The 25,836-nt window shown below is 40.3% G+C and overlaps 1 protein-coding gene across 1 annotated transcript in view; it reads right to left on the reverse strand.

Annotated features, from left to right (window-relative positions):
• Positions 1-8,275: 8,275 nt before the first annotated feature.
• Positions 8,276-25,836, reverse strand: part of LOC143286066 (importin-4-like) — a 38,263-nt gene continuing 20,702 nt past the window's right edge. Inside the window, exons 18-29 of the mRNA XM_076593627.1 lie at positions 25,413-25,536; positions 24,813-24,924; positions 24,366-24,484; positions 23,520-23,597; positions 22,660-22,823; positions 21,096-21,289; positions 18,212-18,379; positions 16,629-16,837; positions 16,066-16,198; positions 12,204-12,308; positions 10,863-10,932; positions 8,276-10,143 (exon numbers count right to left, since the gene is read on the reverse strand). Coding sequence (XP_076449742.1) covers positions 9,977-10,143; positions 10,863-10,932; positions 12,204-12,308; positions 16,066-16,198; positions 16,629-16,837; positions 18,212-18,379; positions 21,096-21,289; positions 22,660-22,823; positions 23,520-23,597; positions 24,366-24,484; positions 24,813-24,924; positions 25,413-25,536 — 1,643 coding nt within the window. The 3' untranslated portion in view covers positions 8,276-9,976. The remainder of the gene's footprint in view (positions 10,144-10,862; positions 10,933-12,203; positions 12,309-16,065; positions 16,199-16,628; positions 16,838-18,211; positions 18,380-21,095; positions 21,290-22,659; positions 22,824-23,519; positions 23,598-24,365; positions 24,485-24,812; positions 24,925-25,412; positions 25,537-25,836) is intronic.

The following is a 25,836-nucleotide window of genomic DNA, read 5'->3' on the forward strand; positions in this document are numbered from 1 at the left end:
ATTTTCGCATTAACATGTACACTTATATCTCTATCTCTATTCATTGACATCTATTCATTGAGATTCCCTACATAGCACAGGGGTTTCTAGCCTAGACAGGCTATCCCATCATGGAGCCCCAGCCTACAGTCAAGGGCCTGTCAGAGGATGACTTTGTTGTCACTTTGGAAGCAAGCACCATGTCTTTCAGACACATGGTTGCACCACAAGACCCCGTCAACTCCTTCTGGCTTCCTTACATTTCAGCAGAACCTGCATGGTGGACACCTTCTTCCCTCAAGCACACAGCAGCTGTTTCCTGATTTACTCATGCTGATTGGTGCCCTCCTAGGACCAGTATATGATAATCTGTCGTGTACAACAATGACCATCAGAACAGCAGAGGAGGCAACTGCTGTCCCGACTGTTCGGGCTGGAATTTGATTATACAGTTTATAGTAGAGAGTGTTTTGCCCAAGTTGCATCCCCAGTCCCTCGATCAAGAGGGCCTTTGGACTCATCATTGGGACAGATCCCAAAGGCTAGTTAGTCCCCAAGTCTCAGTGCAATTTGACTTCTAGTGTGAGAGACATAGTCCTTCATGAAAGACTACGATTTCCCTTTGCAATTAAGAAACCACTGATAATACAGCTCTCACTCTGCTGTTGACCATACTGAAAACGTATGTCAGATCAGTGATTTGATGTAAATGGCCAGTACAACACATCTACAGCCACTTTCCTCCATCCCAGACTTAGTGCGGACCACACACACCCAGAGGCCTGTCATGGATCCAGTCCCCTTTCTCACTAAAGAACCTTCAGCGAAAATTTTCCCCATGGAAACCCTCTTCCATTAGGAATTCCACCACAGAATGAGACTCAAGTGACCTGCGGGCACATGAAGTGCACTCCCACAGCCTGATCCATCCCAGCCATTGACTGCCGACAACTTTCTGCAGGTTGCTCCAACATGCCACACTCAGAGAAGCCATCAAGCCTTCCGTATGCCCCTTCGTGATGGTACCTACCTGGGCAATCACACATCCCTGTCCCAGAGACACCAGGGACATCAAGTCTTTTGTTGCCAAATGTCTGCCATTCTGTGCATAGGCAACATACCAGTGCTGTCATTTTTTGGCAACGACAGAAAAGTGGCGGGGGGAGCGCCCATCGCCTGTCAGCTGGCATGAAGGAGCTCTACAGATCTGGCCTAAGGCAAGCCCAACATGGTGGCCTACCTCTGTCAAGTGTCACAGTTTCCTTCAAACACATATATCACTTCAACTATCAGCCCACACCCGATGTGGAATCATCAGATCAAACCACATGTGCACCTCCTTGCATTGACGCTCAACCGCGCTCAAGTGAGACAACCCTATAGGGTACGTGTTTCCTTCCCTTTCTTTGATTCGAAGGGCTCTCAATAAAGTGTGGATTCTACACACTGACCCGATTTTCTTTGCGCTACATTTATCAGCACAGCTGTGGTCCACAGACCTCTCCCACAATACAGCTGCGGACCTCTGTCTTCTTTGCCCGCACCAATATCCTGAGGTGACACAGTACACTCTACCTTCATCGAATTCTTCTTGAGGGATGTCTGTTGCTTTAGGGATGATGGCTCAAGAGACGTTGCCTCTGCAGTGGTCACACAACAGGCCATCGCAGCGCACTGGTGATGGAACAGACGAGCCTTCCACCTTGTCCTGCCATTCTGCACTAGTGGGTCATGGTTAAGTATGTGCAATTAACAGGAAATTTTCTTCCTAAAATTACGTTTAAGTAACATACTTACCGTGACCCACATTTAAGACCCTCCCCGCTTTCTGTTCTCCCTTCACACTGCACTGGTTGCGGCGATTTGCCATGAAAAGAAGGCGCTAGTCAGGGGGGCAAAGGGGAGGTTACCTACTTCCGGGAGGTTATCGGCCGTAGCTACTTTCGTTTTCTCCGCATAGGCGGATAGTAGTTTGCACAGGACAGGAATGTCAGACCCCTGTCAGAGTCTGCACTAGTGGGTCACGGTAAGTATGTTACTTAAACGTAATTTTAGGTAGAAAATTTCCTTTTTGCCCCACAACACTCAATCCATGGCCATGACACCTGGTCCGGTCATCAGTTTCTGTGTTTGACAGGAAGGCACAGAACAGAATGGCTGTCTCTTGCTGTGACAGCAGGTTCACTGTCCCTCCTTGTGGAGGACCTTCAGGGAAGCCAAACATGCTTCGCTGTTGTCCTCCTCTCATCAAACTTCAACATCATTCTGCAGCAAGAATTGGTGACTGAAAATGTCTTTTAACAGAATGAAGCATCCCCTGGGGCACAAAGTGATAGGTTTTTTCTGCATGGGCATTGTATGTATGTTTCAAGTGTCCATGTGTTTTGTGAATGTGTGTGTGTGGTGTGTGTGTGTGTGTGTGTGTGTGTGTGCATTGAAGTTTTGCATGTGGCTATGTATTCATAGTGTCTGGCATTTCTAGACAGAAGGGTGACTCTGTTGTGTTTAAAGAAGAAACATCTGGCCTCATTGGTTTGTGTAAATTGTAATACATACTACCATATCTTATTTAATTTGTATCTCTGAGAGAGTGCATCACACACATAATTATTTGGATCTTCAGGACAGTTTTTGAAGTGTGCCTTCTCTTATCATTTCAAATCAGCTGCAACTCTCATTCTGAAAAGGTTCAGTTACTGAACAGCTGTTAAAAATTAAGTGACTAAGGAAACCTTATGACTGTTGAAACTTTGTCAGTCACAATTACACAAAGAGAGTGAGTTAGAATTTGGAAGAGTAATTTCACTTGATTTCATGAATGCATCTTGTTGCCGACATAAGATGGTTACAGTTGATATCCATCTGTCATGTTTTACTGATGAAAAAAGTTGGATCACAAATCAGGAGAAAGTTGTCATACCTCTGTTGCTAATGTAACCCTTTTGCTGAGATCATTTTGATATATTTGTGTGTGTGTGTGTGTGTGGAATGTACTGAGCCACAGACATAAATAGAATAGATTAAACGGATGGCCGTGCAGCTGAGGCTAAGCGGCCACCATGTCTGTTTTCCTATGCCGTGCTCTCTGACAATACATTCTTATGTATGTACGCTGCAGGGGCGAGTGTGTGCGTATGTCAGTGTGTGTGTGTTTGTGTGTGCTGTGTTGGAAGACATGTAAAGAACTGTTTTTCTGTATCTCATGTTTTTATGCTTGAGCACAAGTTGATTTGTTTTTTGGTATTGTATTTTTACTCTGATGTACAGTCCAGCCTCCTGCCCCCACCCTGTCTCTCCGTCTTTCTGTCTCTTTCTCCCTCTCTTATTCTCTATCATTCAGTTCAAATTTGGGGATGTTTGTGCAAGTGAGATGATGAATAATAATATATGTGTATAATGAAATTTGTGTGTGGGCTTATGTTGGTGTGTGTGAGAGAGTTTGTGGAGGGTTGAGGGGGAGAGAGATTAACCGTTAAATATGAAGTTTATAATTTATTGGTTGCCATTTCTGGAAATATGCATAATATATGTGTGGCTCTGAGTTTCAATGGTTTTAATGTCTATCTGATTTCTGGAAATATGCATAATATATGTGCGGCTCTGAGTTTCAATGGTTTTAATGTCTTTCTGATTTCATGTTATCTAATTATTATCTTAAGCTTCCCCCCTCCTTCCCCCATGCTTTTATTTTAAAACATTTATGTTTTTTCAGTCTTGTGAAGCATGCAGTGTAGAAGAATACTAATTAAGCCCAGGAGCAATAATATTACTATAATAATAATAATAAATAAATAATATAGAGAGCAGACATGAGAACTGACTCAAGAGCAACTATATATTATACTTAAGAACAACGGTATTAGAAATTTACTGAAACTATGACAATGACGGTGATGATGATAAGGAGAAGAGAAAACATCAGAAGAAAATGAAGAGAAAGAAAACAAAATAAAGAAAAAGAAAACACACATTTTCTTTCACTACACAGTGACACTTTGAAAACAAACAAATACAGTAACTGATGTGATTCCTTTCTCTTGGTCTGGCTTTGAAGGTTTTCTGGAGCAGTCAATTGCAGTTCAGCAAGGCATGATGCTCTTTTGACTTTCTTGCTCACTGAAGTTTGGGAGTACGCACAACATACTCCGACTCATCTTAAATTGTCACAGTGTCTGCTACAGGGTGGTTTGGTCCATTCTTTGGGGAGAGGCTCTGCGTAGATTAAACAATGGCAATGCAACAACGAGCAGTCAACATCTGGGAAAATGGGAAATCTTTAGAAAAGTAAGAGCACCTAAAAATCCGGGTACAAGGCCATCACACCATTGATCACCTCACATGATCCTTTACAAATCAAAAGAATATTGGCATCATTTTGAAACCAACATTGCACAAATTTCTTCTGAATGGAATTCTCTATGGGCTTTTACAAATTCGGTAGACTAAGCAACATGCTAGACGCTACATTCCTGGCATGAGACATCTTTTCCCACCCCTATTGTGGCCAATCAGTGGCAAGTAAGTGTAAGTGTACGCATGTGTCAGGAGAGCTATGTGCAAGTGCGAGCGCACATGTGTGCACTTGTGCATGTCTGTGAGTGCAGGGGTGTGTGGGGTGGGGGTGTGTGTGCATTGTGGACGCTACGATTTGTGTGTATGTGTATGCATGTCTGTATTCACTTCAGTACTGTGGGAGCTACGGAATATTGGAATGTGCGTGTGTGTATGTATCAGAGATCAGGTTGGGTTCAATAGACAATAGGTCATATGACCGGAAGAACATAAAATCAATAGGTCATTTTGAAAATCAATAGGTCAAATATCACCCGTCCCGGGCTGCAGCCTCCTTATCCGTCACCATGTCTGTAATTTCCGATGAGTTGCTCGACGACGATGTCGCAGCCATATCTGTACTTTCCGATGAGCTGCCTTCTTTAGCTGCGAAACTAAACAACGTTTTCTGGCCCTTTTCTATCCGCGGCACCTTTTTAGGAGGCATTTTTCCGTTGTCGACCGGTCTGATTGTAAACTGAGAGCAGAAGTCTACTTTCAGTTTTCCCGGAACTGCACTCGGTTAATGCAAAAGTGGGAACGCCAATTCTTCTCGCCGAAGCTTGCGAAAGGCAGCGATAAAGATTCGTTTCGGATTTCGTTTCGTCACGGATCCGTATTTTAATAAACCAGTTTATAGTCATTTCCTGTAGGAGCAGACGACAAAGCGATCGTGATCGTTAAAGAGAGAGAGAGAGAGTGAGAGAGAGAGAGAGATGGTTACTTTGGTTGACCGACTGGTCATAAAAACAATAAGTCATGTGACCTGGCAACTTGAAAAACAATAGGTCATTTCAAAATTAAATGCGTCAATGACCGATGTCGAACCTGATCCCTGATGTATATGTGTGTGTGTGTGTGTGAGTGTTTGTCTGTGCTATAACAAAGGACCACACACCATAAGTTTCTGTCTTTAAAAGTTTATTGTTTGCTGTCACAGGTAAACAGCTTTGCTCCATCAACTCTTCAATTTACTGAATTAATTAAAACAACAAACACTAAGAAAACTGTTTGTTTTTGTTTTGATGTAGCTTAATAGTAAAAAAAAGAAGAAAAAAAAAGAGAAAAAAAGCTTCACACAAACTGAAACCAGAAGCCTAACAACATTAACATTTAGACTAACATGTCTGCTTTTTGTACAAAGCTTTCTGATTAGTTAATTCAAAAATGACCCATACTGACACAACACTTTACCTATGAACCTGAACAGCATAAGCCAGGAAAAAATCTGGCAAAGAGACACCATAGAACAATTTTCTGGCAGTGCAGAATAGGCAAAGCTGTCAATGTCAAACGCAATTCTACTAAGCAAGAATGCATTCCAAATCAAAGTACTTGAATATCAGAACCAATTTATATCATTCACAATACGAATTAGGAATTTTCTCCAAGATTTGTGGAGATGTTTCTTATGGAAGGAAAAATGAGGACACGCGAATGTATATCAGAACTTTTTCTTTTGCAAGTGGACAATATAAACAGAACTTGTCAATACAATTATACACATTTGCAGATAAGGCGTGTGGTTAAATTGTTCATGGTACACAACTTAAAAACAAAAAAACAAAAAAAGTACCAGAGTTGGTTCATGATAAAATATATGACAATGATAGGAGTTGATAGAAATAGGAACAAATCAAGACTGTAAAGTGGTGACAATCTAAAAATTTTATAGATGCATTACTAACTAATCTGAATGCTGTGGTGACAATCTAAATATATTTATATAAGTGCATTACTAACTAGTCTAAATGCCTTTTGCAACTGTGTGCATTCTGTCCGTAAATTTCGCGAAAACATTTATGCAGTTCATCTCTTCATGAATATGAATATTTTAACTATCTACATAAACAAAAAGAAAAAAGAAAAGCCAAAAGAAAACCCAACCAAACAAAAGCAAACAACAAAACACAAAAATATCAAGAAATGAAGATGTTTCATTTCTTTCTCTTCTTACTTAAAAAAACAAAACAATTCATATGGACTAGGATCGCAACATATACAGGTGATGCATCAACTATTCTAAAATGCGATGTGTGCACAAATTCAAAATAAACAATTGCCACAATTGCATTCCACTTTGACCAGAATCAGTGCTCTGTTCAGGATATATTTGGGTAATCAAAACCCAAAGGGTTCTGTCAAGTGCAGATATTTCTGGAAAACTATGGACACACATCTGAGCAGAACACATTCTTGTAAAATTAACACTGAGATTGTCTGTTGTCACATTTACAGCCATCAATACACAATGGCATTTATTACTGCAAAATATATATCTTTTAAAAATCTTCACCTCTTCATGGCAGCCATTAAAGATGAAATCATTTCTGTTCTCTATGCAAAGTATTCCTCTTCCAATGTTCTCTATCATAACATGATTCAAGAGGCTTCTACTTCAATCAGCAGTAACATTATGCTGGACGGGCTGAAGGAGAGGGGATGAGGGGGTAGGGAAAGAGAGAGGAGGAGGGAAGGGACTAAGTTGTGTGAAGCATAAATAATAAAGTCACGAGCTGTGTAGAAGTGTGCGGCGACAGTTTATTTTTGTACATATCACGATGACCTTCCTCTGCTGTCAGGGGACTGACCAAGGTAAGTGTTACCTTCAGTCTCTGCTAAGCAAACCAATGCTATGGGAATGGAGAATGCTTTGGTATGTCAAAACATGCCTGTGTTAGGGACAAAGGCAAGAAAGGCTAACAAACAAATAAACAGAAAAGTAAACTGAAAGTTAATGTAAAAACAGGCACACATATTGGTGCTTTCATGCGCGACATGGATTTAGTATTACCCTCAGTAGCGTATATACACAACACATGCAAACACACCACAAAAGAAATGACAAATGTTTATTTTTACAGCTACTTCAGTCGATCATTTTTAATAAGTATGCTGGGTCTTACAAACATGGCCACAAAAATACTGTAGATAGTTTTTGTTTGTAAGACACAGTTTTTTTTATTTCCATGTGGAGTGATCTTGCATAACAGTTTTTAAAGAACAGCTTGACTTCTTTGTACGAGATTTTAAGGACACTGGGTCTGTCAGTTATATACCCTACACAAGATGTCTTTCTATTTGTACACAAGCAATGGTTTTCACAACCATAAATAAAAGGAAATAAATAATGATTATATGATGAGTATGCAAACAGATAAATATATAAAAAAAGGAAGATGACCGACACCCAAACAGCATTTTCACTCATGAATCCTTCCATTCATATCTTACACATAAATAAAATAAACTGTGCAACATGCATCTCTGTGCTTTCGCAACAAAGGGGAGTGCTGACACATGCACAACAATACTGCAGAAACCAAATCGAGCAAACTGCACACATACACAACACACATTATCACAGCACTCAGGGGAAGGTCCATGTTCAATCTACAAATATTCTTGTAACCTCATTGCACAATCGAAGCATACAGGGAGCAAAGACAGACTGTTATTTGATTCTTGAGCAAGTCTTCTTTGTTTTTTGTTTTTTATATAATGTGCTCATGGAACCAGGAGGAAATGGAGCTCAGGGACAAAGCCCAAAGAACTTGAACTGGAAAGAAGAAAAATCAAACTCAATGCTGATGTCTAACACATAGCAGTTTGCTCCCAAAAGGCCTCAACAACAGGTAAGAGCACGCTGTCACCACTGTGCGATTAAAGTATTGCAGAGAAATCATCATTTTATCCTATTTTGCAATCACCCCCCCCCCCCCCCCCCCAAGTCCTCCTCCAAAGTTGAACTGAAATTTTTTTTTTTTTTATTTTATTTTTTTTTACTTGATTTCAGAAACAAAAAAACCTACAGAAACAAAAAACAGTACACATTCGATACCATCTGTCAGATCGCAACTTTTATACTGGCCTTACTACAGTCTACAATAATGTTACTAATGCAATACAAAAAGAAAAAAAAAGAAAAAAAAGAAATCAAAATAAAAAGAAGCAAGTCTACCACCTACCTGTGCTGTTTTAATCTTCAAAATCCATACCTCAATGCAAAACCCATTCTTTCTACACACTCCAAGAAAAATGTAAAAGAGAAGAACACAAAATATAAAGTAATAATGTTTTGGGACCTGACTAATAATATTTGTTCTACCCTGTTTGTGTTTGTTTATGGCCACACTTCTGCACCGTTCCCCTTCAATTATGACAGTCAAATGAAATCAGATAATAAACCTGATAGACAACTCATGTTTCATTGCTTCAAATACTGACAACAATCTTGTTTCATCACTTCACAAGCATCAATTCAGTCATGAACATTCCTTCAAACAAACATTCATTTCATTAAACTTTCTTTTTTTTCTTTACCTAGAACCATTACAAAGATGAATCTCTACAAACTATCCTATCCATCTAGACAAATAAAATCAGAAAACAAGGGACAAGAAAATAGGGAGGCTATAAATTTAAGTACTCCTTCAACATCATGTCAATCAGTAATGCATGGCAAAAATATTGTGGCAATGTTTGTCCCAAGACAGATAAATTACATAATTGTGTATTAGTACCAGCATCTCATCCTAAGAATTCAACTTGTGCTGGTGGTGATCACAACAAACTTTGAACATGGTTTCTAAAGAAAAAAAGGTTGTGCTGATAGCAAATGAAAACAAAATGCACCACTGAGAAAAAAACAAAACCAAACCAAAACAGTCAAGGCATCAAATATTGTCCCTTGGTTGAGCAGCCCAGAGAGGCTTCGGCCCATCATAGCCCAAAGAGAACAGGTTTGCTTTGCTATTTCTGTATTACCAGACAAATGAGAGCACAGCACTGAGTACATCATCTTGGTTTGACTTGTGAGGGAGGGGGAAAATCTGAAAATGCTGGGCATCAAAAAACGAAATAATAAAAAAAAAAGAAAAAAAGGGGAGGAGGGGGCTTGGGGGTGTGGGAGAGAGAAAAGGAAGTCACATATGACAACCAACTTGACACATACTGATGAATATGTAAAAGGTATGTACAATCTCCCCTCCCCATCCCAGATCAAGTGCATGATCGCACTTATAAAAATACTGCTGTCTCTTCCATTCAATCCAGCCACGGTGGCTAAATGAACAAAAACCTTCACCCTCCCTGAATACAAATCTGTTGACCAAAACTGTAACTCTCAGTCTCCTCCAATGACATGCACATTCCCGCTTCCACCAAAAAAGGTCAAGTACCCTTGTCACCATGCCCAGTGTTCTCTTATTCTCTAACATAATTACTTTCAACTTTCTGTCCTGTTCAGAATCATACTCAAAATTTATACTGAACACAAAAAATCAAGCCAAAATGACCACCACAATAAATTCCTGTGTCCTAAAAAAAAAAAAAAAAAAAAAAAAAAAAAAAAAACAGAAAGAAAGAATGAAAAAAAAGTGGGGATGTCTCCTTGTGTGTGTGAAGCCTGTCATGCAGTGTTGGCAGAACACCAGGGAAAAGGCCATCACTTCTGGTCCCCGTTGGTGACGGGAATGTTGTCAATATCAATGGTCAGGCAGTGGTCCAGCTTGCTGGCCAGGTCAGAAGGCATGGAAGCCTTCACTGTGTTATAGGTGTCTGCATACTTCTCCTTGACGTTCTGCACAAACTGCACCAACAGCTTCTGCGTGTCTGCAACAACAACAACAAACTAATAAGCTGGAATGAAGGTATCATATTCTGAAAGGCTGAAACCAAAATAACAGATTCAGATGAGCTGAAACCAAAATATCACATTCTGATGAGCTGAAACAAAGATAAAACATTCTGATGAGCTGAAACAACGATGTCAACACTTTCTGATGAGTTGAAACAAAGATATAACACATTCCGATGAGTTGAAAATATGAACTGGTACATCTTCTAAGTTGAAATATATCATATTTTGATAAGTTGAAACAAAGATCCTAAAAGACTGACAAGCAGAAACAAAGATGTCAACAAACTGACAAGCCCATATGAAGAAATTTTGCAGATTCATATCTTCTTTCTATTTAAAACTACAAAGGAGAGAGAACAAACATGTATATCAATTTGCTTGTCACAAAGCTAGCAATCTGATGTTACCAAAGTGTGTTCTTAAAAAGAACCAAGCGTGTGTCAATCTAAGAGTAACCCATCAGATCTAATATGTAATCAGTGCTTTAACTTGATGGTAATGCCTAATTTTCTAAAAGAATTTTATCTAGAGGACATTATGCAAAACCAGCTATCTCGTTCACAACTGGCTGACGTTTTTGCAGTTAAACATTTAATAACTGGTTGATATTCTAGCATGACAGACAACTTTGGTTGACAAAAACCATACAGGTCTCCTCCATACAAACTTACAAGGAAAAAAAATGTCCTACCTGGTTTAGCTTGAGGGGTGCCCAGAATGGATGTTGCCACCTGCAGAATGGTAGGCAGCTGGCTGATGACCTGAAAACGTTACATCAAACAAAATTAATGACAATAACTAAAATCATTCAACCTCATAAAAGCAGCTAGCAGATGACCTGGAAGTGTTACATCAAACAAAATTAATGACAAAGTTCCTTTAAACTTAAGACCTTTTTAAAGAATACTTTTGAAAATTATGCCTAATGGTGGAGTGCAGGGGCAAAGCACTGGGGGTACAGCTGGCAATGCCTCCCTTTAACCTGAATCAAAAATATGGTTTCAAAAACATATACAAACAAAAACAGAAATTCCATATAAAAATATTTGGAAGACGCATGGTGAATTACTAAATTGGTTATATCTACAAATACAAACAAGCTACAAAAAAAACCCCACAAACATGCACTTAGTAATTATCAAAGATCTGGAATAGTCTAAAATAACTCATCTAAACTAAAAGAGAGAGACTCAGAAAGAGACAGTGTGTATTGTTTTCAATGCAAGTGCATGTGTGTGTGTGTGTGTGTGTGTGTGTGTGTGTGTGTGTGTGTGTGCATGTGTGACTCCAATCAGCGGAAAATGAACCTATCACTCACTCACACATACATACATACATACACACACACACAAAATACACACACACACACACATATATATATATGTGTGTGTGTGTGTGTGTGTGTGTGTGTGTGTGTGTGTGTGTGTGTGTGTCTATCCCTTGATTTTCTCAACAGATTTACATGAATCTCATGAGTCAACCGAAGGGGCTCTTGTATGGAAAATCCGTAAATTTACTGAAAAATCTTATCTATGCTTCTACTGCAACTCCTATGTTCACTAATATCTATGTGAGAGCTTTTAGCCTGTATGTTTCTACTCCCTGCCATGCTCCGTTTTGGGATGTGTGTATGCTGGATATGTTCCTTTTTTTTTTTTTCTTTTTTTTTTGCTGCCCCATCATCTGCACCGTTTCAGTGGCACTACTCCCACGCCGCTCATTTAGATTCCCCCATACACGGCCACACCCGTGCTGGATATGTTCCTGTTTCCATTGATTTGCATTACACAATCTCTAATAAGCATTTTTCATCTTCTGCATGTCTGTGTACAGGAAGGGAATTAATGCACCAGCAGGTCTGCACATATGCTGACAGGGGAGATTAGAAAAGTCTTCACACTCATCCAACCAGGATCAACACACACTTTAAGTCAAATCAAACATCTGCCAATCAATGACTGAATGAAATGACACTGGTTTAAGTTTACTACATTATTTTCATTAGTTCCAGAGATGGACAGCAGTTCCATACCTGAGCATTGTCATCTTCATAGAGTTTGAGGAGACAGGTGAAGACAGTGGTGTTCTCCTCAAAGTCCTCTTTCAGTGGCAGACACTGGATCACAGTTGGGACGATCTGCACCGACACAGTCTTCATGCCATCAGTGTTAAACTAGGGCAAAAAAGACCAAATCCACAATCCATGCCCCCAAATAAAAATTAAAAAATCAAAAGTTCGCATTTCTGGATTTCTCAAAAGCTAACATCTTCTGCACAAATGTTAATCTACCAATTAAAATGCTGTGAAATGTTACCTGACTGGAATGAGAGAAAAATCTTGCTGGTGAAAAAAAATCAGCATATCGTATTTCTTAAAAATGTTATAAAAAGAAGAGTGTGACTGTAAAGACAAAGTTTATGAAATGCTCGAAACTAACATACCATTTCATCAAAAAATCAAGTCACATAAATGTAAATATTCAATACAAATCTTGTCAAATAAAAATAGCTTGAAAAGTCAGTGGTGGTGAAAGGGGGAAAGGGGAGATGAGAGAGAGGTGATGAAGGGCATCACACTTTCACCATCACAATAAACCAATCACGGACAGTGGGCACAAACATTCAAAATCATTCATTACACACACACACACACACACAGAGTCAGGGTTCCGACAGATGCAATGAAACAAAATTCCATACTTTTTCCAGACCTTATCCAGACCAGACCAAACTTTTTCCACAGCAAACACAAAACCAAACTGAATACAAAATTTGTCTTCTGCACTGTTGATGAAAGAGAGCAGATGTTATCCTAATATCAATGTTTAATTTTCATAACTTTTTTCCCTTTTTTTTTCTTTAATGTTTCAATTAACCTCTTGACTGCGTTGTTGATGTACAGCATATGTCATGAATTGTCGCTCACCAATGCTGTGTTGACGTGCAACATATGTCATGATGGAGTGATGGCCTAGAGGTAACGCGTCCGCCTAGGAAGCGACAGAATCTGAGCGCGCTGGTTCGAATCACGGTTCAGCCGCCGATATTTTCTCCCCCTCCACTAGACCTTGAGTGGTGGTCTGGACGCTAGTCATTCGGATGAGACGATAAACCGAGGTCCTGTGTGCAGCATGCACTTAGCGCACGTAAAAGAACCCACGGCAACAAAAGGGTTGTTCCTAGCAAAATTCTGTAGAAAAATCCACATCAATAGGAAAAACAAATAAAACTGCATGCAGAAAAAAATACAAAAATAAAAAAGGGTGGCGCTGTAGTGTAGCGACGCGCTCTCCCTGAGGAGAGCAGCCCGAATTTCACACAGAGAAATCTGTTGTGATTATCATATTTATGGCAAAAGTTTTGCAAGTTTGTACGAAGCTTGAGTCATGTTTGCAAAGCCATGGCTGCACACAGACAAACCCCAACACTTGAACAAGTACTGGATGAAGTTTTTCAAGATGCAAATAGTAGATATGAAGATTTTTGACCAAATGAGATAGAACTGCTTGAAGATGATTCCGATGACCACGATTTTGACATGGAGGGGGGGTTGCACGACAAAACTGATGAAGCTCAGCTGATTCAAGATGCAGGTGGGTGTTCATGAGGTTTGTCAGTTTATTATTTGTTTCTCTGTGTTGTAGCAATGAATATAACTGCATTGTGTGTGTTTTTAATGTGTCAGAAGTTGTAAGTAGCTTCGTCAGTCACTGATCAGTGTGTGTGTGTGTGAGAGACAGTCACTGTGTACTGTGTGTGACTGACACTGAGCGAGGAGGCGTGGCTCGCTGTCTGGCTCATTGTTGACATCAGCGTGTGTTGGTTGCCCTTTCTGTGTATAGTATTCGTTCCTGAGTGTGTATTGATTTGTTGTTGTTGTTGTTGTTGTGGTTGTGGTGTGTGTGTGTATGTGTGTGTGTGTGTGTGTGTGTGTGTGTGTGTGTGAGTGAGGTGTGGGGAGGGGGAGGAGGAGATGATGTTTACAAAACTGAAATCAGAGAATGGCATACAAAATTGTATGCCTAATTTACTTTGTAAATGCAACACTTGTACAAAAGTGTGTGTGTGTGTGTGTGTGTTTGTGTTGTCATTTTGTTTTGTATGAGAAAGAGAGAATGAAGGGGGTGTGGCATACCATGAACCATTTTCAGTGTGTGTGTTGGGGGTGTGGGGAGTGGGTAGGTGTGTGTTATGTATTTCAGCTTTTGAAAACAATCAGAAATAAAATGGTACGATTTCATAAACTTTATATGTGTAAAAATAACAAAAACCCCAACAAACTTAGTCTTTCATGCAATGTGTTTCAGGTATGCAGCATGGTGATGATCATGTTGTTCATCCTGGACCATCTGGAGTTGACAACTTGCCACAAACCTGCAGCTGAAGACCAGCAGCAGCAAGACCAAAGGGGAGCAAACAAGCCTCCAGCAATTCTGGATTACAACAAAAACGTGTGTGCCATGGACCGTCATGACCAACAGCTGCAGCCCTATGATGCCACAAGGAATTTAACCCTAAGTGGTACAAAAAGCTGTGTGTGTGTTTTCTACAAACTGCCATGCGGAATGCACACATCCTCTACAAAAAAGCAGACAACAGCAGTACACTCCTGGACTTCCAGAAGGATGCAATTAGTGCCATGATTTTTGGTGACCAAGACCCAAACACTGCTGAAGATGACCACGTTGTTTGTCTTGTGTGAGACGGGCGCAATAGCCGAGTGGTTAAAGCGTTGGACTGTCAATCTGAGGGTCCCGGGTTCGAATCACGGTGACGGCGTCTGGTGGGTAAAGGGTGGAGATTTTTACGATCTCCCTGGTCAACATATGTGCAGACCTGCTAGTGCCTGAACCCCCTTCGTGTGTATACGCAAGCAGAAGATCAAATACGCACGTTAAAGATCCTGTAATCCATGTCAGCGTTCGGTGGGTTATGGAAACAAGAACATACCCAGCATGCACACCCCCGAAAACGGAATATGGCTGCCTACATGGCGGGGTAAAAACGGTCATACACGTTAAAGCCCACTCGTGTGCATACGAGTGAACGCAGAAGAAGAAGAAGAAGTCTTGTGTGGAAGACAATTCACTGATGTCATCCCACCTACCCAAGAGAAGGCCCAGCTACAAAGAAGGTGCAGAGTCTGCTGGAAGAAAAGGCAAAGAAAGAATGTGAGGTTCTACTGCCCAGACAGCCACAGCAAACCAGCACTGTGTCTTGAAGACTGTTTCTGCAAGTACCACACAAAGCGTTTTTACTGGCAATAGATGCTGGGTGACTACACCCTTTTCATTCTTTGTGTGGACTGTGTTGGAGTCTTATGGACCTGGACACTGTTGCACAGCCTGGGACAGTGTGTGAGGTTGGTCAGAACAGTCACAAGAAAGACTGGGTCATAACCTGGCTGATGTTGTAGCACCGTCATGGTGGAATGACAGTCCTGGTTTTTTTGTTGTTTTTGGCATTTTATGGAATTTTTGTCAGATTGACTTATTATTTGAACCTGTGAGTGTTAAAAAGAAAACCTTGGTTCATTTTCCTTTCACTTGATATATACTTTTATGCACTTATCTTCAGTACTTTTTGAAATAAAAACAAATTAAGGTCACTGGCGTGTTTTTCTTGTTTTTCTGAGAATTTTCTCAGCATAAGCTATAGCAAAATGTACAAGCACTGAGGGGGTTAAGCTCTGTGTAGAATGACATGGTTAAAGGTTTTATCAAAATTCCCAGACTTTTCCAGTCCTTGAAGGGCAAAACATATTTTCCCAAGCCTTTTCCAGCCCCAGAAAAAGTTCTCTCATTTTTCCAAAATTGTCCACTTCCTACAGTGTACGAGCCCTGTGATCACACACACAGAGGAAACCCTCTGCTCCTCCCAGCTGACTGACTCACATATTCCAGAGGGAGGTTTTCCCCGTTCACCCACACCATCCTGCAGATGGCAGCACACATGTTGTCCATCACACGCCCATTCTCCTCCTTCGCCATCATCTCCAGCAGCATCTTCAGAATGTCCGCATGACGACTGCAACAAAAGAACAGGAATCATGTCTTTCCGCTGAAAAGCAGGCTTTTCAAAACAGGTTTACAACAGGACCATTGCTTTAACAACATGACAAAGATAGAGTGAGTCTGCTTTAAATGAGGTCTCCCTCATCATTTACTTAAGTGATCACTTCCCCACCATTCACTTATGATTTCATGATCATTTCCCATCATTTACTAATGATTTCATGAACTTCCACATTGTTTACTAATGGTATCATAATCATTTCAACATCATTTACTAATGACTTCATAATCACTTCCACATGATTTACTGATATTTCATAATCACTTCCACATCATTCACTAATGACTTCATGATTACTTTCACATCATTTACTAATGATTTCATGATCACTTCCCCACTCTTTACAAATAATATCATGATCAGTTCCCCACCGATCACTTACGATCTCATGACGTCTCCCCCATTGGCAGCCAGCATGCCCAGAGCGAAGACAGCATTGCTGCGAACCTCATCATCCTCCTCCTTCACCATGCGCAGGAACACGGGGTACAGGGTGTCCACGAAGGTCACGGTCGTTTCCCCGATGGACTCGATCACCTCCGCTAGTGTGCCCACTGCAAATGACTTTTCCGATGTGGAGCTCGTTTGCTTCTGCACACACAACAAATGTTATGGAGTTTTACTGTTGTTTTTAGTATGCGCCCTGTCTGGCTGTAGCAAGGGGCAGTGTTGCTTCAGTTTCTAGCTATCACCTATGACAGACTTTCAACTCTAAACTGTTAATGAGATTTCATAATCATGATGCTGCAGTGGAAAAAATTACTTGTTCATATTTTCATTTATTTATGATTATTCCCTTTTCCCCCAAAAAAAACAACCACACACGGCCATATCAGGAAGAAGCAGAACAAAACCCAAAACAGTATAGAACAAGAAGTAACAATCTGATCAAACTCAAAGGCAGCGAATCAGGAAGTCTGAAGTTTATAAGTGGTAAGCTGCGAAGTTCTCTGGCTCATGTGACACTGTCCTGCTTGCTCTTTTCCGCTTCTGTGCTCCTGAAGCAATGATCTAATTACCAAGATATTGAGACAGAGCATAGGAGAAATGGTACACAAAGAATTAGAAAGCTTCAACCCAGGAGGCAGAGGAGAAATGAAACAGAGAAAGCACAAACAGAAACTGAATCTGAGATACAGAGGAGAAATGAAACACAGAGCAGTGCAACCAAAGCTTTAACCCAGGAGACATGATGAATGAAACAAAAGACAAGCACAGCTTTAAACTAAATGACAAAGGAGATCTGGAACACAGAGAAGCACCAAGAAAGCTTTAATTAAAACCTAGGAGACATAGGAAAAATGAAACACTGAGCAGCACAACCATACTTTAACCCAGGAGACATGCGGAATGAAACAAAGACAAGCAAAGCTTTCACCCAGGTGACAGAAAAAGATCTGGAACACAGAGAAGCACAAAATTGACAGACAGGAGAAATGAAACACAGAGAAGCACAAAATTGACAGACAGGAGAAATGAAACACAGAGAAGCACAAAATTGACAGACAGAGGAGAAATGAAACACAGAGAAGCACAAAATTGACAGACAGGAGAAATGAAACACAGAGAAGCACAAAATTGACAGACAGAGGAGAAATGAAACACAAAGAAGCACAAAACTGACAGACAGAGGAGAAATGAAACACAAAGAAGCACAAAACTGACAGACAGGAGAAATGAAACACAGAGACGCACAAAACTGACAGACAGAGGAGAAATGAAACACAGAGACGCACAAAACTGACAGACAGAGGAGAAATGAAACACAGAGACGCACAAAACTGACAGACAGAGGAGAAATGAAACACAAAGAAGCACAAAACTGACAGACAGGAGAAATGAAACACAGAGACGCACAAAACTGACAGACAGAGGAGAAATGAAACACAGAGACGCACAAAACTGACAGACAGAGGAGAAATGAAACACAGAGAAGCACAACCAAAGCTGAAGGCATGGACCCACCAATCGTTTGAGCAGGTCTGTGAGGAAGGAAGCGAAGAAAGGGGAGAAGGTGGGCCCCCCCATCAGCCTGGCCATGACAGGCAGCACGTCCCCCGCTGACTCGATCAGCATCCCGTCATACTCTGCCTGCTGGTCATCCTCATCCTCCTCTTCATCTTGACAGGCCACCTTGACAATCACAGTTATTTATCTATTTATCATTGTTGCTTATCTTTGTTGCTAATAGCCCAACCTACCATACAGAGCCATGTCAGAGCAAAAAAACTTTAAATATCGACCCTGTAGAACCTGAAAATAAACAAATACCTGGAAAAGAAAAATGGGCAGAAGTACTGTCACATCAAAGCACATAAACCATAAACCAAGCCTGTGAAGTTGAACAATACTTCATTAAATCATTATAAACAATAAACAAAACTATCTTTAACCATTATACCCCCAACTCGCCCAATGTCGACTTGCAGTGTAACACCCCCACCCGCCCGGTACCGTCGTCTAAACACGTGCTTACTATGGACGCAGTCATTGTTGTTTACATAAACGAGACTCTCGCAAGATTCACAGCCTCATATTTGGCACTTCCTGCCATGCATTTTGCACTTTTCAGAGTCCAATTTGCTTGAATTTTGACAAAGTTGTGAATTTTTAAAGTTGCAAGACGAGTTTGATGATTGCCGAGAGCTTTAGCGTAATCTGAACACCGATTCTGAAGATGACTTTGAACTGTTTTAATGATTTTTGCATGATAATCTTGTAAAAAATCGATTGAACTGAGTGACCTAGACATCGACTGACCCGAGTTTTGCTGACAATGAGAGTGAAGTTGGTCACTTGAATCAAAATCATGAATCAAACGTCAGACCTCCGAAATCAATACTGTCAGTGAGTTAGTCTTGATTTCACTTATATTTATTGGCGTTCTGCACGATCTTCCTGAATGTGCTAGTTCAATGGAATATACTACTGATTTGGTAAAGTTTTGCCAAAGTTCTGAAGTTTCAAACTTGCAAGATGAGTTTGATGACTGTCGATCGTAGCAGCGTAATCCGAACGACTATTCTGAAGATGATTTCTGCGTGAGAATTTTGTAAAAGTCGATCATAATGAATCACCTAGACATCCACTGACTGAGTTTTACCGATATTGAGAGTGTAGTTGATACTTGTGTGTGAAACGATCACCGGACTTCCGAAATCGTGAATCGATTGCCGGACCTCCGAAATTGTGAATCAATCGCCAGACCTCCGGAATCATAAATTGATCGCCAGACCGTCAGAATCAATACTGTCAGTCGTTGATTGCACTGATACTTATTGACATTCTGCATTATCTTCCAGATTTTGCTAGTTAAATGGATTATATTTTTCTTTTCATTGTGGAGAAAATGCATGTGAGGTAGGTTTGTTGTTTGTTTTTGTTTGCTGTTGTTTTTCTTCCGACCATCATAGGAAAACATCACCATCCCTCAAAATGAAAAGAACATAAAAATCAGCATGTTCATTGTTGGAATTCAAGTTGAATAAGAAAAAGAATAAAAAGAAGATGTGTTAGAAGTCACTGCAGACCAGATAAACTTATTTAAAAGAAAATCATATTTTAATGAAAAGAATTGTTTTCAAAGTTGACCATCAAATTTGATACATTTATTTTCTGTGTGTAAATACAAAGCAACATGAGCCTGGAAACAAAAAATTCTTCTGCAACTTTATTATGTGTAGAATGCAGGAAAAATAAACATGTGCAACAAAAGAAGGTAATTATATTTTTAATCAATGTTTATAATTACCCACTATCAAAAATCACAAGAGTTATTCGCCTTGGCATGGGATTTCAGGGGTGATTAGTGCTGAGCGACCTGGGGGTAAGAGGGTTAATAACAGGCATGAAAAACCAAAAAATGCAAACCGACAGTTCACAAGAAAGGAAGTAATAACATACAGAGAAGGCCAGAAACAAAGAACACTACAGAAAAGAGGAAATTTCTAGCACAGAATTTTCTGAAGCTGTGGATATTTATACGGAAAAAGTCCAAGTCATACCACTGGGTGAAAATAATTACATCATCCACTTCATGACTACCTGACGGAAAAAGAGTGTGAGGAAGACCAAGGGAATATTGTGAAAAACAGCAAAAATGGACAATGACTATGCCTGGGAGAAGCTAGCTTAGACAGTGCACGAAAGGCAGTGGAGGTCTCTGGGGGCAGTATGCCACAGACCAAGAAGAGGATTAAATAATCATGTAAATCCATCGTACTGTGCTATTCTCATCATTATCTCTAAACTTTTTTTTCTGAACCTTTTTATAACAGTTGGGTTGTTGTTTTCTTTTATGTTCACTATGTCCTTAGAACAAACTTAACCAGGATTCTTTATCTTTCATCCTTTCCTGGTGATTTTCACCTTTAACATGAAAAAATGTAGGTAAAGAGAAGATTTTCCTCATCTACTGCAGTGCATCCTGTTAATTTCATGTCATCACAAATCCTCCTAGGTTTCTATCAGTTGCCAATGGCAAATGAACATCACATCACTATCAACTCATTTAAATAGGAGAGACAAAAAAAAAAAAAAAAAAAAAAAAAAAAGGCATTGGTATAGAGATCTTACTTTGTGAATGAAGATGGCTTTCACTTTTCCCCTTCTTCCTACTGTGAATTTCAGAATCCTTTGTTGTGTTATAAAACCTCAAAGATCTCCCTCCATCAGTTGTTTTTTTCCCTCCCTCAGTCTTTTTTTTTTTTTTTTCAAGTTTGTTTTTAAAAGTAAATTTGTGCCATCTTATTCATCACCTACAATGTTGTTGTTTTTTTCAATTAAAAAAGCAATAAATAAATAAATAAAATAAGATAAAAATGATTATGGAGCTGCAGCGGGATGTTACCTTGTGCGTAAAGATGTCCTTCATGGTCTGCAAGATGAGGTCTGTGGTGTTGGTGACCTGCAGAACAGCCACCCCCAGCTTCTCCAGCAGCTCCTGCAGGGAGTCCACCGCCGACATCACCACCGTGCGGTCTGGCTCCTGTTTGGCGATCTCCAGGAACTTGGGCACCACTGTGCACAGCATTGTCTTCAAGGCTGCAAGGGGAAAGTGGTGATTTTGTAGGGCTGCCAAGAAGACATCTGCTGATAAGATGGGTGAGGGAGTGACTGATTTTTCATAGTGAAAGACAAGAGGACACAGCCAACAATCATGGTGAAAGACAAGAGGACACAGCCAACAATCATCATGGTGAAAGACAAGAGGACACAGCCAACAATCATCATGGTGAAAGACAAGAGGACACAGCCAACAATCACAGTGAAAGACAAGAGGACACAGCCAAGAATCACAGTGAAAGACAAGAGGACACAGCCAACAATCACAGTGAAAGACAAGAGGACACAGCCAACAATCATCATGGTGAAAGACAAGAGGGCACAGCCAACAATCATCATGGTGAAAGACAAGAGGGCACAGCCAACAATCACAGTGAAAGACAAGAGGACACAGCCAACAATCACAGTGAAAGACAAGAGGACACAGCCAACAATCACAGTGAAAGACAAGAGGACACAGCCAACAATCATCATGGTGAAAGACAAGAGGACACAGCCAACAATCATCATGGTGAAAGACAAGAGGACACAGCCAACAATCACAGTGAAAGACAAGAGGACACAGCCAACAATCATCATGGTGAAAGACAAGAGGACACAGCCAACAATCACAGTGAAAGACAAGAGGACACAGCCAACAATCACAGTGAAAGACAAGAGGACACAGCCAACAATCATCATGGTCAAAGACAAGAGGACACAGCCAACAATCATGGTGAAAGACAAGAGGACACAGCCAACAATCATCATGGTGAAAGACAAGAGGACACAGCCAACAATCATCATGGTGAAAGACAAGAGGACACAGCCAACAATCACAGTGAAAGACAAGAGGACACAGCCAACAATCACAGTGAAAGACAAGAGGACACAGCCAACAATCACAGTGAAAGACAAGAGGACACAGCCAACAATCATCATGGTCAAAGACAAGAGGACACAGCCAACAATCACAGTGAAAGACAAGAGGACACAGCCAACAATCATCATGGTCAAAGACAAGAGGACACAGCCAAGAATCACAGTGAAAGACAAGAGGACACAGCCAACAATCACAGTGAAAGACAAGAGGACACAGCCAACAATCACAGTGAAAGACAAGAGGACACAGCCAACAATCATGGTGAAAGACAAGAGGACACAGCCAACAATCACAGTGAAAGACAAGAGGACACAGCCAACAATCATGGTGAAAGACAAGAGGACACAGCCAACAATCACAGTGAAAGACAAGAGGACACAGCCAACAATCACAGTGAAAGACAAGAGGACACAGCCAACAATCATGGTGAAAGACAAGAGACAAGAGGGCTGCCACACCAGATTTCTTTCTGACATCAGCAACTCACCATTCTCGGCATCACCACCAGGTGAGTTGGAGCAGGTTTCATGGACGCAGAAGCAGAGCTGACCCAGGGTAGCGATGGCTGCTTTCTTGATGCCTGTGGCTGGGTAGTCAGCCAGCTCCAGCACCTCAGCATAAATTGTCTCCAAGTAGGGCAGGAAGGCAAAACTGGTCACAAGGAAAAACATAACTTGTCAAACCAAGGAAAATTTGCAGATGACTATAAACCCCTGCCCTTCTTCAAAAGAAGAATATACATTTATTTCTTTATAATTGTTTCTTATAACCAACCACAGTCATATCATGGCTGAAAACACTGTCAATAATATTTATCCTATAGAAGTTGTGGGAGAAAAAAAAAGAGAATAAAAGGATAATACACACAACATATAAAAAATAAAAGACAAATGATTTGAGATGAAACCATTTTTGCACTGAAACATGGTCATGCTCCCATCTTCCGACTCTTTAGTGACACACAATTTGTATAAAAACTCTCATAGTCACACAATCTCTTACAGTAAATGATGTTCAGTTCAGAGCTAGGCAAACAACAGATTGTGTACAATAAAACTTTGTAACTGTACATAAACTAAAATCTTTCCTTTGAACTTTGAGATCAGAACAGCTCACAGATTGTGGAGACATACCTGAATAAAAGTCAGGGACCCTTAAAACAGCAATATATTCACACACACCTGAGCATGTGTTCTCAGGCCCTTTATGCCTCAACACATTATGTCTCATCCGCCTGAGCAGGTGCATTTGTGCTCCCAGCGATTTGCATGTGCCATCATTCGGGGAGCATGTGCTCATTTTCAAGTGCATTTACGCAAGCATTAGTGCATCATCAGACCCACTCACTTGGTGTTCTGTGCCAGTTCTCCCAGTGCCACACAGGCATCCTCCTTCTCCTCCAGGTAGGCGTTCTCCACACTGATCCTGCAATGTGACCGACGACTGAAAAAGCACTGTTAGAATACCCTAAAATGTACCCCAACTTTTTCATGCACTTTGCATAGTGTTTAAAATTCTAGTGAAGTTATCTGATGTCCAACACTAAGATTTATGCAAATAAAGAAAAAAAGATTAAAAAAAAGAGCATAATTAGTTATATACAAGAACTAAACACTTATCAAAAAATAAATCTTATGAATAAATAATTATACAGTCTGTGGGGAAAAACTGGTATCAAAACATTAAAATCCCCCCCCCCCCCCCCCTCCCAAGACAAAAATCAAGGTCCTTGGACATTCAGGAAGTCCCAGAATTATACCAATTTCTCCCATTCATAACCACTTAATACTGTTTCCAGGTGAACCACAGTATGTTTATGCTTGACCTTGTTTAATACAATCACACACACACACAATTTTTCTTGCAAGAAGAATATTGCAAAAGGTTGCCCAAGTCCATGTCTATGTCAGAAGGGGGTGTAGGAGGGGGGTCACCCATGTATGATTTGTTAAAGCGTTTGTTAAGTTGAACCAATTGGTCATATATCCACAATACTGTCTGATTCAAATGCTTATAACATGGAACAGTATTAGCCAAATATTTTCATAATTAATATCAACTCTCATTTAAATGCTTGGAATATTGAACAAAACCAGCCAGATATCCACTGCAATGTATCAAGTCCATGTCTCATCTAAATGCCTGTAATACAGATTTAGACTGACCACATGTCCACAGGGCATCAATCCTTACCCTTCCAGTTTCATGGCATCACTATCATCCTCCCCATCGCTATCTTGAATGTCTTCCTCATCCTCCAATGCTTCCTCATTGAAGATGGCAACGGGCTCTGCTTCTTCCTTATAATGAGCCTGGAAATAAAGAATACTTTATAATCTCCAGTTGTGGTGTAAAACACATAAACACTGCATAAGAATCACAATCATTCAGTATGTACATACAATATGCATGAAACACTAAAATGTTAAACACACATGCAATAATCACAGCTGTGAACATGCAATAAGCACATTCAGATAGGCACAAAACTGCATACTATAATCAAACATCAACATATGATTAAACACACTATTTATTATTTAAATTTGGTGTCATTACATGCACAGTTGTGTTGTGTTGTGTGTGTGTGGAACTGGAAGGAGAGAAAGTGCAGTTCATAGACAGAGCTCTGTGACTTACAGTGACTCCCTCTGTGGACTTGAGACTAAGCAGCAAGTAGTGGATGATTTTCTCCATGTAAGGCTTCAGATCTTGCTTCACCAAGCTGGACAGAGCTGCAAAGAGGCCATACCTGCACACAGCAAACTAACCTTTATGGCATCTCTGCTACATCAGTAATCCATACATCACTATCTGTGTCTGCAGAGTTCAAAAAGAAAATAAAAGAAAATACCAAATGAAAGAAAAAAAAACAAAATGAAAGGAAAACCAAAGAGCAAAACATGAATTCATAATCTTCTGAAGTACAAATTACAGTTCAGGGGTTGGGGCGAGTATACTGACCTGAACTAAAAAATTCAGTTTTTGTGAAAGTTTGGAAGACAGCAGCAAAGCAATTACAAATACACTTTCAAACTCCATATGCTTTCATTACAATTTCACATAAAACATATGAACCAACACAGGACAATGTATCATCTAAACTAACCTTTCCGCCAAACAAGCACAAGGTTACAAAGTCATGGCTGATTAAGACAAAACCTGCTGTCAGATGTTTTCAACAACTTTTCTTCCCACAGAGCTTTTTTCTTTGACAGTCATTTCCAAACTGGCACTTACACACATCTGCGAAGATCAGGATCATTGGCACCATCCAGAAGACCCAAGCCCAACTGCACACATTCTGTGGCCAAAGGCATGAAGGTTTCTTTGCCTATATTGCGCGCCAGTACTCCCAGCGTGTCTGGAAAATAACAGATTGAACACTGATAACCAGAGCAGTCCTATACACAGCACAGATACTCCTGCATCTTGCATTCAATCAAAATAACAGAATGAATGCTCATTTCCACAGCATTCCTACACAGAGCACAGATACTCTTGCCTTTAATCAAAATAACAGAATGAACACTGATTATCACAGAGTTCTTACATAGAGCACAGATAGTCTTGCATCAATTCAGTACCCCCAGATTGTCTGGGAAATATAGCAAGTACCGCTTCCTTACACAAATACTCATGCATCTGGCTGAAAGGTGAAAGT

The sequence above is a fragment of the Babylonia areolata genome, chromosome 9 (assembly GCF_041734735.1).
Source record: "Babylonia areolata isolate BAREFJ2019XMU chromosome 9, ASM4173473v1, whole genome shotgun sequence".
NCBI lineage: Eukaryota > Metazoa > Mollusca > Gastropoda > Neogastropoda > Buccinidae > Babylonia > Babylonia areolata.